Source organism: Phodopus roborovskii, unplaced genomic scaffold, assembly GCF_943737965.1.
Source record: "Phodopus roborovskii unplaced genomic scaffold, PHOROB, whole genome shotgun sequence".
Taxonomy (NCBI): domain Eukaryota; kingdom Metazoa; phylum Chordata; class Mammalia; order Rodentia; family Cricetidae; genus Phodopus; species Phodopus roborovskii.
In genome coordinates this window covers 46,041-59,594 of record NW_026125238.1, presented here as the reverse complement: position 1 = coordinate 59,594, position 13,554 = coordinate 46,041, and the positions used below count along the sequence as shown (strand labels likewise).

Sequence of the window (13,554 nt, the reverse complement as noted above, 5' to 3'; positions counted from 1 at the left end):
AAATTATTTCCATCTTTTCATCCTTATGCCAATTTCTAAGAATGAAATTTGTGATGAACCCTTTGGGTGGTACAGCATGAGCTCAGGAAGCAGCCTCTGGTATGGCTCAACACTAACATGATCCTGCTAGTTTTACATATTTTCATGGTTTGCTCTTTAAGTATTTAGGTGGATTTTTTGCATTAATTTTTATTTTAAACTCATGCATTTGAATATTTTGAATATTATTTATCTTGATCATTGGGGTTTTTGGTACTCGAAGTTATGCATCCAGAACAAATCCTTGATCTTGTCCTGATCTTGATTTAAAGCTTATTGGTCAGGGGCTAGAGGGATGGCTCAGTGGTTAAGAGCATTGTCTGTGCTTGCAGAGGACCGGTGTCTAGTTCCCAGCACCCACAACAGGCAGTTGTTAACTGCCTGTACTCCAGCATCAGGAAATCCAATTCACTCTGGCCTCCAAGGCCACTCACAGTCAATAGCACATAAACTCACACAGGCACACACATATACAGAACAATTTAAAATAAATCCTTAAATCATCAGTGAATTGACATAAAAGTGGAGAGTTGTAGTCATTTTAGAAAATAAGAATGATCTATTTTGGAGACCGCAATGCATTCTTCACAGCTTAAAAATGCATGCTATGGCTGCTTATGGAGCTGAAAGAAAAGAACTGGGAGGAGGCTGTCCAGACACAAAGAGTAAATCTTTCTAGAACCTCTCCAAAATCCACCCGGTATCAAGAAAATAAGCAAACGCAAATGACTAGAGTATGTAGAAAATACTTGGTTTTAGGCTCACTTGGCTTCCATTAAGACTGGCTGGGGACAAGTAAGTAATGGAACATGACTATATTCCAGCTCTGGGGAGGCTGGAGAATCAGAAATTCAAAGTCATCTTCAGCTACATAGTGATTTCAAGGCCGACCTGTGTTAAGATACTGTCAAAATAAATAAACAATAAATAAATAAATAAATAAATAGAAACCAGCAACAACAACAACAACAAAGCCCTGAAGTCAACATTCACAGTCAAAATCAAGGACTGTAGGATGGGAAGGAAGCTCAATGGTACAGGGCATTCTCTGTGTGTAAAGAGCCACAATCAGCTCTGTTCTGCTAGCTGCTTCCCAACTACTCAGACTTATTATTAATTATAAATGCTCAACTGATTGCTCAGGCTTGTTATTAGCTAACTCTGCATTTAAAATTAATCCATTTCTATTAATCTATGTGGTGCCCTGAGTCTTGTTTACCTCATCTATTAAGTTCCAGTGTTGCTTCTTCCACATCTGGCTCATGATCCCTCTCACTTCTTCCCAGTGTCCCTAGTCTGGTTCTCCTGCCTAACCTTATCCTGTCAAGCTATTGGCTAGTCAGCTTCTTTATTAAGCCAATCATAGTGTAAAGAAATATTCTTCATTGCCCCTTTTGGTGTAAATAAAAAAGTCAAGTTTTAGCTTTAATATAGTAAAATTGTATGCAACAAAAACAGTTATCAAGTAAGAACTACCGTTACAATATCCAGTCCATTTGCATTTTGGAAATTTAGAGAAAATACTATCTATATTACCATTGTAAATCTAAAGTTTTATACCTAATTTACTTTTTATCATAACTAAGGAAAACTAAGTCTAATTCTTTAGTCTTTAACTTCATCAAAGACCCCAGAAGGGTGAAATGTTACCTATTGACAAGAACATCTGGACAGTCATCCAAAGTTCTTCTGTAATGTTATGGTATCCAACTTTGGCCCACAGGCCTAGTATGTCTGACAGACTTTTCTGAAAAGCAGGGAATTTTGAGGGACTTTCCTACCTATCTTGGCAAAGTTTGGCAGTCACCTTTTTTGCATCCTGCTGGTCTGGTCTGGTTTGGATATTACACTGTCAGCAATTGAGGCAAGGACAGTTTCTTGGTCCAAATGGGCAAAGCTTTTTCTATAAAGAAAGTAAACTCCATATGGAATTTCTTTGATGCCTATCATCTTCTTTCAAGTAAATTGGTGCTATCAGGAGCAGACATGTCTCATCAAGAAAAATAACTTTAAATTTTATCAATAAACCACAATCTATACCAATGTAAAATGTTTAATATTAATAGTTGTAATTTAGATTAAAGTAGATTCAACAACCTTTTTATCTCATCATTTCTATATTATATCCTCCATCATTTTTTTTCAGAAAGAAATCTTTGAATCTAATTCCTTTGCTTAATCTTGTTTTGTTTTGTTTCTATCATGTCCAATAATAATTTGCAACCAATACCCCTAAACAAAGACAAACATCCACAAACCATCTTTTGGGAATGTGGGTATTGTTTTCTCTAGACTGCTTCCTGTTGTCTGTGGGTGTTGGTATCTTTGACAGAACCTTGTGAAAATGAGGATAATTGTTAGGTTTTGGCTGGAGTAGTTTGTGAGGCTGGACCATCTTAGCCACCAGCCTTGAAGCTGTTCTAGATGCACAATACTTCATCTGTTTGGATCTGACAACCTTTTCAAATGTGCTCAAGAGGAGGTGCGTGAAAGAAATGGACTACAAACAGAAGATAAAGAAACAGGCTAGAAACAGACAATAAAGTTGGGAGGAGGGCATCCAGAATACTGGGATCTGCTCTGCCATGTCTGGACTGCTCTGGGGCTGTCTTTTGTCTCTTTCTTTCCTCAATCCACAGTCCCATTCTCAGGTATGGACCAGACTAGTCAGCTGGACTAAACAAATGGAGGAAACTGCAACAGAAGCATTTTGAGATGTTAGATCATCTGAGTTATTTACTTTCCTTGGTCTCTGGACCCCTTGTTCTGAAAATACATAAAGATAGCATAGATATCTGTATTAGTACAAGCAAACTGTGTGTTGTACTTAAGTTAGTCAAAGATGATTTTTGTTTTGTTTTGTTTTATGTTTGAGCAGGTAAAATGTATGTTACATGTTTTAGGTTTATTTCTTTATGTCTGTAGTCAGGATTTTCAGGGTGGACTTTCTTGATCAAACTGTTCCATATCAATCAGGAATGAATCCACAGTCTCTCATTTCCTGTGGAAATAAAAAACATAACCTCTCCCCCCAAAGCAACATACCTTTTGGCTTCCATTTTGAAGTCAAGATATTTTTAAAATATATAGGTTAGTTTTATCTAGCAGCTTTCATAATCCAATATCTCTTAGCAACCAAAAAGTTTAAAGACCACATAATAACAAACAGGATCTAGACTCCCTGTGTATTTTCCATCTTCACATGGCTTTTTTCTTATATTACTATACTCCCTTTCTAAGGACTTTATTATTTAAAACTATATATATTTTCTTATGACTGTTTATACCTTTTTTCCCTCACCCAAGCCTTTGTACATTTTTAAACACACTATAATCCATTTGGAGGTTTTCCATCTGGATATGTGTTTATTGAGTATCTGTAACCTTTTCTGTTTGCATGAGCAAAACCCTAAACCCACCATGCAGCACAGTACAGAGTGCATGCTGGGGTAGCTTGTGCAGGCAGGGGCTGGGAGACACTGTGGAACCCACCTTTGTAGCTTAGCACATGATTGGCAGCTGCAGGGAACATATCTCTGTACTGCAGCCATCATGAGAAACACCAGTCTAGGAAGCCACATTTGCCTCCATTTTTATGTGTTTAGAAACTTTTAAAAGTGTTCTCAGATCTCATGTGGATGTAGATACTGGATGTTTGGTCGACACCACAAGAAAAACAAATGAGCAGAATGGGAGGCAGATGTGGATTGTATGTGTGTGTGACGGGGGGCTGTCCAAGGGGAGGATAGGCTATACACTAGAGAGATAAGAAGTAATGAGATCCAGGAAAAATCTTAACTCTGGAAATTTTTCTTAAAAATAAAGCTTCATAGAAAACTAGCCAGTTTCTATGGGGCTAAGTAAAAGTCCTACTGATTGGAAGAAGGCAACAAGTAGTCTTCACTCTACCCTCAGGCCATCTTCAAAATCTTTGGGTGAACTTTAGGGTACATTTAGTGATGTTTCTACCACCAGGTATTCCAAAACCAGGCAAGATTGAAAGCAACAACAGAGTTACTGTGAGAAACAAGCACTGTCTGTAGGCTTCAGTGGGTTGGTAATGAAGCCAGAATTACTAACACAGCTGGGAAGTAAGTCCAGTACTGTTGAGAACTGGGTTGTTCCTCACTCACCTGAACAGAGGTACTCTCTGGCCCCACCCACCTTCTTCCAGACCTTTGGCACCCGTACTTCCCTTTTTCCTCCATTGTTTTCTTTTCAGTTTCACCCAAAAAGTCTTCTTGCAGTCCCTGACTATCAAAGTGAACTGGTGTCACTAGTTTCTTTGGCAGACTTCCAGAAACATGTACATCTATAGACACAAGCACTCCTTTTAGTTCAGTGGTAGGCCGCTTGCCTAGTATGTTCAAAGCCCTGGGTTCATCCTCAGAACAATAATAATAAAAACAACAACAACAACAAAAGTTACCTAAATGCTGCATTCCATTCAGTTTAATCTGTTATTTGTTCTCCCTCACTACATATCAGGGATGGGTTTGTCAAGCATTAGTTTTCTGGTATTACAGAGTGTTCTGTTGGAGACTGTCTCTTTCTTGGCTGGCACTTTGTGGATGGCTATTTGATCCTAGAACTGTGCTGCTTTTGTTATAAATACTAATGTACCCTAGTTTGTTGCTTTTGTGAGATTTTAATTTATTAATGGCCCTTTAAAAATAATGTCAGTATCTACTTGGTGTTCCACTGATTAAATTTATAATCTGTTTAAATATACTGTATTCAAAATTTATGTCCTTCCCAATTTGTTTCCATGGTGAATAATACTGCAAATTAAAAACAAAGCAAAGCAAAACTTCCTCATATGTAATTCTACATATATAACTCCATGCTCTAAAATAAACTCCAGGGAGGAGAAAATCAGTAGCAACATGAAATCTTCTTTCCCATCATTGTTAAATAGAAACTGTTGATTTTTGAGATAGTGTGTGTGGTGGTTTGAATGAGAATAGCTCCCATAGTTTTGTATATTTGAGTGCTTGGAACCTAGTTGGTGAAACCATTTGGGAAGGATTAAGAGGTGTGGCCTTGTTGGAGAAAGAGTATCCCTGGGAATGGGCTTTGTGGTTTCAAAAACCATGCATTCCCAGTTAGCACTCATTCTCCTCTCTCTCTCTCTCTTCCTCTCTTTCTCTCCCTCTCCCTCTCCACCTTTACCTCCATCTTCATGTCCATCTCTCTATCTCTCTTTGGCCCCACCTTGCAGTTAACATACACACTCTTGGCTATTGTTCCAGTGCCATGACTGCCTGCCACCATGCCCCATGCTCCCCCTCCATGATGATCATGGACTCACCCTCTGAAACTGTAATAAATCCCCCAATTAAATGCTTTCATTTATAAGTTGCCTTCATCGTGGAGCTTCTTTGCAGCATTAGAAAAGCAATTAAGACAATGAGTTAACCAAGGAACAAAATCATTGACATTTTTTTCTAATTATAATATTGAGTTTTTCCTTCATCATTGTAAACTACTTGAAGAATTCAGTAATTTGAGACATTTTTATAAACTTGTACATCTACCCATAAATCACAGTGACCACTGCTTTTACTGAATAAGCAACAGTATGTCCAATGTTGAGAATAAGAAATCACAAGTCTTTCTATTTTAAGAGGTTCTCATTAAACCAACATTCAGCAAAAAGTCTTCCTGATAGACCTTCTAAAACAGTACAGGCTTTCTTCTAATACAAATCCAACAAACATCATAGTTGAAGTATATCCTTGGTTTCTTCTGTATGGATTTCCAAAACTTTATTCTGCCAATGCCAAACACCCTTTTAACTCTATGCATCTAGAAATAACACTTTCCCAAAGCAAATAAAAAGTCTCTCAGTTAAGCCTTCTCTTTCAGCCTTAAGAAACCCAAAGGAAGGATCAGTTTATTTGGCTTTGAAAGGATTAGACTTCAGCATTGACATTTTGCAGAGATCCAGGGAAGAATGTCACCAATTAGAAAAAAAAAAAGTATCTCAGGAAGATATGGAGTCCTGTTTATTATTCCTCTTGCTGTGCTATAAGCTACCTACTCACTTGTGCTCATCGGGAAAATCGAAAATTACGGAACCTTGGAATTGACTTTAGAATCAAATTCCAGATTCAGCAAAGGGAAAGCAATTTCCCAAGATCCTTTCAGACCATTCCCTGTTGAAGTCTTTCTGAAGTCATCACACCCCGCTTCTCCTGAACTCTATGTTCTGCCAAGTGATTAGCATCGAAAAGTCTGGAATCACTCAACTGCACCTCAGTCACACTTAGAATTAAGGGGAATTAACTTACAATTAGCTTGCAAGGGTTTTTAGTAGGACTTACCCAGAGAAGTCTGGTGTAGTGGTAGAACAGGAATGACAGGGATGATTGCTCAGATGCCTGTTAGCTCTGCAATCCCATCATAGCATGTCACTGCACCAAAGGTATTTGCTTTGGGGTACATCTTTCCATAAGGATGGGCACAAGACTTCCGGTTCCAGTCACTGCAGTCCCAAAACTACAGGCTCTGAGCTTCCAAGATAGGAGAAGGAAAAGGTTATTTGAGGATTCCATAATGGCTCTCTATTCTTGATAAGAGATATTACAGTGCTATTACTTTTTCTGTCTTTCAGGTGTAAGAGACAGTCTAGGAGTGTTGACTTAATTACAGTTCTTGGGAAGCAGAGGTAGGTAGATCTCTCTGAGTGTCAGGCCAACCAGAAAAAAGGAAAGGAAAGGAAACGTATGAATGAAAAGCAAAGGGAAAGAAGGAACAGGTTCAGTATATGTAAGTACTAAAGCTTTTTGTCACAGCTTAGTATTTTCAAAGTGAAATTTCTGGGTCTGTGAAAAGGTTAAGCAGGTGAAGGCATTTGCTGCCAAGTCTGATGTCCTGAGTTCAATTCCTGAAACCCATATAGTGGAAGGAGAGAAACAACTTCCACAGGTTGTCCTGTGATCTGCCCCCCCCCAATACACACAGTAGCACAATTGTACCTTCACAATGAACACACTAACTAAATAAAAACATGCAATTTTTTCAAAGTGTTTAATGAAATCTCTAGCTAGGGGATGGCTCAGGGTTAAGCGCTCACACTGCTCTTGCAGAGGCGTGGAGTCTGATTACTAGCTCCCAATCAGATATGTTGCAAATACTTCTACCTCCAGCCCCATGGGTTCTGCCACCTTCTTCTGTTCTTCACTCGGGCACACCTAGCCACACACAAACATAACAAAAACAGAATGCACTTAAAAATGAAATCTCAAGAACATTAATAATTCTCCCAAATTTTTATTATTCTTTTTCTCAGGAAAACACTTCTGGGACTCTGAATATTCTGTTTTGTATAGTAATTAGTATGTACCAGTTTTCTTAAATTTTCCTCTGAAGGACAATGGAGATAGCTCAGGAGTTGAGGACACTTGCTACTCTTGTGGAAAGCCTGGATTTGGTTCCCAGAACCCAAGCAGTGGCTCACAGCCATGTGTAATCCCAATCCCAGAGGATCTGACTTCCTCTTCTGCCCTCCAAGAGCACCAGGCACATACATAGTGCACATACACACATTTAGGCAAAACACTAATACACATAAATTTTTTAAAAAAATGTTTTCCTCTGAAAAATGAACCAAAACCAAAAAGGAAGAATAAAGACTGCTGTGAGACAACACCCTCTGCAGAGGAGACAGGGCAGTGAGCTCTGAGCCCCAAAGCAAAATTAACTTGCGGCTACATCCAAAGCAAGGACCATGTTTCTTATCATAGTGCAGTTCATAACCATAAAATATTACTTATTCATGTGTGTGTGCACGTGCATGCCATGGCCCTTTTGTGACAGTCAGAGGACAATACTGAGGACTGGTCTTCCCTTCCACCTTGCATGTTTTGGGGATCAAACTCCAGCCCACAGGTTTGACTCCAGCTACCCTTACTCATTCAGCCATCTTGAATGCCCTCGTTGAGAAAGGAAATTGACAACAGTAAATGGAAAAAAAAAAAAAAGGTAAGAAGCAAAAATGTTATTCAATCTAGTAAGGCCATTTTTAGAAATTTATCTGAGTGATATTATCAGGTTGTGAAAAATATTTATTTGTATGGTTACTTATAACAGATAAAACAGTTTACACAAAAATATGTAAACAAGCCAAGGGTCAAATATGCAAGGACTGGCTAAATACCGGTTGTGGTAGTCCCAGCTGACAGGATATGCAGGATTCTGAGAATCAGCTAACTATATTACATTATATCCCCATGAAAAATATGAAGTAATCATGTTGCATATAAATACCTAATAATGATGAAAATTGTACTACCAAATTAAATTATTTGTTAAATGGAAAGGCAAGCATTAACCAGTGTGAGCAAAATTATCCTTATAATGATTTTTAGTTTTCTTCATTCATTTTCTTTTATTTTTTAGGATATAATCTCACTATGCAGCCATGTTGTCCTTGAACTTGAGAACCTCCTTATTTAGATATGAAGAAATGCACCGTTATGAAATATTCAACCATCTCTGTGGCGGGCCGCAGTGGGGGGGGGAGTTGCACAGTTGTGCTCTAAACCATTAATAGCTATATCTCCAAAGGCTGTGAACTTGGAGGTGGTTTGTGCTTCCTGTTGGTATTGTTATCTCTGTACTTTTGAGTTGGGCTCTCACCATGCTGCTTAGGCTGGTCTTGAACTTCTCTGGAATAAAGTGACCCTCCCCCCCTGAGGCCCATGGCGCTGAAACTACAAGTGCATGTCACTGTGCCTGGATGCCATTCGGTATTCTCATCACGAGGGGACCAGGAATCAAACTCAGGTCAGTGTCAGTCAGAAGTACCTGCCATGCAAGGGTCAGGACTTCAGCTCAAATTTCCAGCATTTAAGAGTTGGGCTGAGTGGCATGTGTCTGTGAGCACAGATCTGGAGGAACAGAATCATCTGGATCCCTGGAGCTCACCAGCTAGCCAGCTTAGGCAAATCAGTGAGCTCCAGGGTCAGTGAGAAATCCTATTGCAAAGAGAAAAAAAAAAAGACTGAGGAAAGTTATTGGGAAAGATGCCTAATTAAACCTCTGCACCCCCTACCCATACACACATCCTCTCATGAGTACACGCATACACACACATATGCTATGCACATGTAATTAATTTCACATGGGAGGTAAGAAGCTGCATCTTAGCTGTGGGTTGAAGACAGTTAAGGAAAGTAGGACCAGGGCTGCTGTAGCCCAGGCCAAACCACCCTTGGCTCCTGCCTGATTCCCTCAACATCTTTCACGCTGAACTCTAAAGAACTTTCCCCAGGTACAATAGCTGGCACATACCCTCTGTTTCTGCTCTCGTTGTTCCCATTGCCATTGTCAAGGCAGTCATAGCCACCCTCCCAAGTATTTGTACTCACTGCTGCCAAGGCATTCCCCGTGGGAGAGGCACCACCAGAAAATTTCTACTGCGAAGGGAACCAGAAGACCATCAATGCCACCCATGTGCCCCAGTTCACCCACCCATCACAGCTCCCTGACAAAACTACTGCCCCTGCTACCCACAACAAGTCCCACCACTGCCACTCCTGTTGGTGTTGGGCCTGTAGCCATCCATCCAGTCCAGCCATCCATCTTCAGGCTGGGGTCAGTATGGTCTCCACAAATGACCCATGAAGAAGCAGGATTGTGAATGTCAGAGAGAACAGGCTGGTAAAACAAACACTATAGACCAGGGCAGAGGAGCACAAAAATGTGAGAGCGTACACTGTGCCCGAGGAACCCAGGCTAGGCTCCCAGCCAGAGGGAACAGCTCCAAGCTCTCCACCCCTACCAGAGTTGGAGCATGAAAGGAGCGCTGTGACTTGGAGCCCCGGGCTCACTGCCACCCATGGAGACTGTCACATGGTGGTCCCAGGGAAGGAAGCTACCCCATTTCCTTAGTGACTACCTGCTTACAGAGCATACATTCTGTATCATGACATGACTTTTTCTATTTTTAAGTTTTATTTCTAGCGTTTTAGGCATTTACTTTCTTCCCCCTAAAATTGCTACCTTTAGCAAATTACATTTACAGCTTTGTGGGTTAGTGGTTTAGTTACTGGATTTTAATTCTACCAAACTGTAAAAGACATTCATGGATGTCCCTTGTGTATTTCTACCTACAAAATCTTCTCTTATCTATTTCTACATCCACAATTGTCTCTCAATTACCTCTTACATCTTAAATCTATATACTTTCTTTCTTAGTCCATTTTACACATTATTTGCCCTTCTTTTTATTCTGTCGCCACTTTACCAATTAAACATCGATAGCAATAATTTTAAATAATCTCTAGACTGCACCTTCTACCCCTGTCACCCCATCTCTGCTGTCCCTGAGCATTAACAGAGACACAAAGGAAGTGCACAAGTGTCTCCTGAAGCAAGGTATGGCTGAGACTGCTGGTAAATTAATAAGCCACACTAATGCTGCCATCACCATCCACCACCACCCATGCAGGAAAATCTAATTCCCAGTAAAGACAACACTCTAGGAGAACTCATATACAAAACAAATAAAGCAAAAAGGGTGGGAAAATGGAGAAAAGTTAAAACTGGGAGATGTATCCAGACAGCAGATGTGCAAATCCCAACAAAGAAACACAAAGATTATGAGACAACTACCTATGTTCTGGAACAGTCTGGTCAACTCACATGACTTTGGCCCATCCTCACCACACCCAACCTCCAGACCTTACTGAATGAAATGAATATTTAATGAAGAGAGAAATATTGAAGAGAACTCAATCTAAAATGGAGACAGAGCTGAAAGGCTGTATAACCCAATTAGAAAACTCAGAAGAAAACCTTATAATGGCTCATGTAGAAGACAGATTATCAGGACTTAAAGATAGAGTAAGTGAATTTGATTACATAGGCCAAGATGATGAAAATTAAAACACACAAAGACACATACACAAACAGGTTCTGTGTCACACCATGAAAAGACCAAATCAACTAGTTATAGTAAACACAGTTGAGGACGAATCCAAGGTCAATGACATAAGCCAGATCTTCAACAAGACTGTAGATGAAAACCTCCTCAAGAAAATACACACCCATACAGATACAAGAAGCACACAGAACACCAAATAAACAGGACCAGAAAAGAAACTCCCCGTAGCATACCATACCCAAAGCACTAAATATTTAAAACAAAGATAGTGAAAACTAAGAGAAAAAAATTACATGAGCTTCTCTTCCCGTTGAGGTGGCTGCCCGCCTCGCCTCCTAGTCAGCTCGGCTTTTCATCTCCTCGGGTCTTCCCTTTTTCCTGGAGCCGAGAGCGGCCGGACTTCTCGCTTCTTTCTCTACGGTGGCCCCAGAGCCCTTGCGTGCGCTCCTTCTGCCGCCATGAATGAGGAATACGATGTGATCGTGCTGGGCACCGGCCTGACGGAGTGTATCCTGTCGGGGATAATGTCAGTGAACGGAAAGAAGGTTCTTCACATGGATCAGAACCCGTACTATGGAGGAGAAAGTGCATCGATAACACCACTGGAAGATTTATACAAAAGATTTAAGTTACCAGGACAACCACCAGCATCAATGGGGAGAGGAAGAGACTGGAATGTTGACTTAATTCCCAAGTTCCTTATGGCCAATGGTCAATTGGTGAAGATGCTGCTTTACACAGAGGTTACTCGCTATATGGATTTCAAAGTGATTGAAGGGAGCTTTGTCTACAAGGGGGGGAAAATCTACAAGGTTCCTTCCACTGAAGCAGAAGCCCTGGCATCTAGCTTAATGGGACTGTTTGAAAAACGCCGCTTCAGGAAGTTCCTAGTTTATGTTGCCAACTTTGATGAAAAAGATCCTAGAACTTTTGAGGGAGTTGACCCTAAGAAGACCTCAATGAGAGATGTGTATAAGAAGTTTGATTTGGGTCAAGATGTTATAGACTTTACTGGCCATTCTCTTGCACTGTACAGAACAGATGACTATTTAGATCAGCCGTGTTGTGATACCATTAATAGAATTAAACTTTACAGCGAATCTTTGGCAAGGTATGGTAAAAGCCCATACCTTTATCCTCTCTATGGCCTTGGAGAATTGCCACAAGGATTTGCAAGGTTAAGTGCTATATATGGAGGTACCTACATGTTGAATAAACCAATTGAAGAAATCATTGTGCAAAATGGAAAAGTGGTTGGTGTAAAGTCTGAAGGAGAGATTGCTCGCTGTAAGCAGCTCATCTGTGACCCCAGCTATGTAAAAGATCGGGTTGAAAAAGTGGGCCAGGTAATCAGAGTGATCTGTATCCTTAGCCACCCTATCAAGAACACCAATGATGCCAATTCCTGCCAGATCATCATTCCACAGAACCAAGTCAACCGTAAGTCAGATATCTATGTTTGCATGATCTCCTTTGCACACAATGTGGCAGCACAGGGCAAATATATTGCCATTGTAAGTACAACTGTGGAGACCAAGGAACCAGAGAAGGAAATCAGACCAGCTTTGGAGCTCTTGGAACCAATTGAACAGAAATTTGTCAGCATCAGTGACCTCTTTGTACCTAAAGATTTGGGAACAGAGAGCCAGATCTTTATTTCCCGTGCCTATGATGCAACCACTCACTTTGAGACAACCTGTGATGACATTAAAGATATCTATAAGAGAATGACAGGATCTGAGTTTGACTTTGAAGAAATGAAGCGCAAGAAGAATGACATTTATGGAGAAGACTAATAGCAGTACATATTATGTAATTAGGACAAACTTAAAATTTGGCAAATAATGTATATTGTATGAAATCAATATTGCAAGCCTGCTTTTGTGATCAAAATGGAGATTGAAGAGTGCTATACCAGTGAATACTCCTTCCCTTCACTTTTCTAATATCATGTATGTATTAACTTGTTTTCATGGAATGGCTAGTCAGAGTTGGTTGTTTCTGTTTAGTTTAACCAGACTGCCTTTTTTTTTGTTTGTTTTGTTTGTTTTTTTTTTTTTTTAGTGAAGGAGCTGTTCTAAACAAATATTGATACTGATAGAGAACTTGATACAGTACTTGTATCTTTTAATCAGTGTAGCCTTTGCGATTGTGTTGCCTCTGCTCAAGAGCTAGATCTATACAATTTGTGCCATCCTGTTATTGGGACTCTAAATTGAATCCTTTGGTTTGGGAAACCATTCAAAGTTTTCTCTATTTTGTTATGTCAAGTATTAAAGCAGGGCCCAAATAGTAGCCACATATTTTGTTTATGTGGGTGTAAACTTCTAGCCAAATTTTAGACTTAGGGGGTTGTTTGGAGGAAGCCAGTATGTGGTATTTTAACCTACAACAATTGCTGAGAAGGGGAAAGGAACCTTATGGTAAGCAGATAAAGTTATAGAAGCACCTTTTATCCCAGGTATGGCTTCTTCAATGGACCAAGCTGCAATGCAGTATTGATTTGACAGAGCCTTGATTTCAATGATGTCTGGCTCAAAATGATTTCTGTACTGCAAAAATAAAGCCAAACTCTGGAAAGCACAAAAAAAAAAAAAAAAAATTACATGAAGTCACAAATAAAT

The 13,554-nt window shown here is 39.9% G+C and overlaps 1 protein-coding gene across 1 annotated transcript; it reads left to right on the top strand.

The window, feature by feature from the left end:
* The first annotated feature begins 11,231 nt into the window (after positions 1-11,231).
* LOC127227552 (rab GDP dissociation inhibitor beta) lies at positions 11,232-12,852 on the top strand. Its single transcript, XM_051191940.1, has one exon. It carries the CDS (start codon positions 11,389-11,391, stop codon positions 12,724-12,726), a length of 1,338 nt encoding a protein of 445 aa, XP_051047897.1. The 5' UTR covers positions 11,232-11,388; the 3' UTR covers positions 12,727-12,852.
* Positions 12,853-13,554: the final 702 nt, after the last annotated feature.

Coding starts and splice junctions, on each gene's coding strand:
- LOC127227552 (XM_051191940.1), top strand. CDS start 11,389: ATGAATGAGGAATACGATGTGATCGTGCTGGGCACCGGCCTGACGGAG.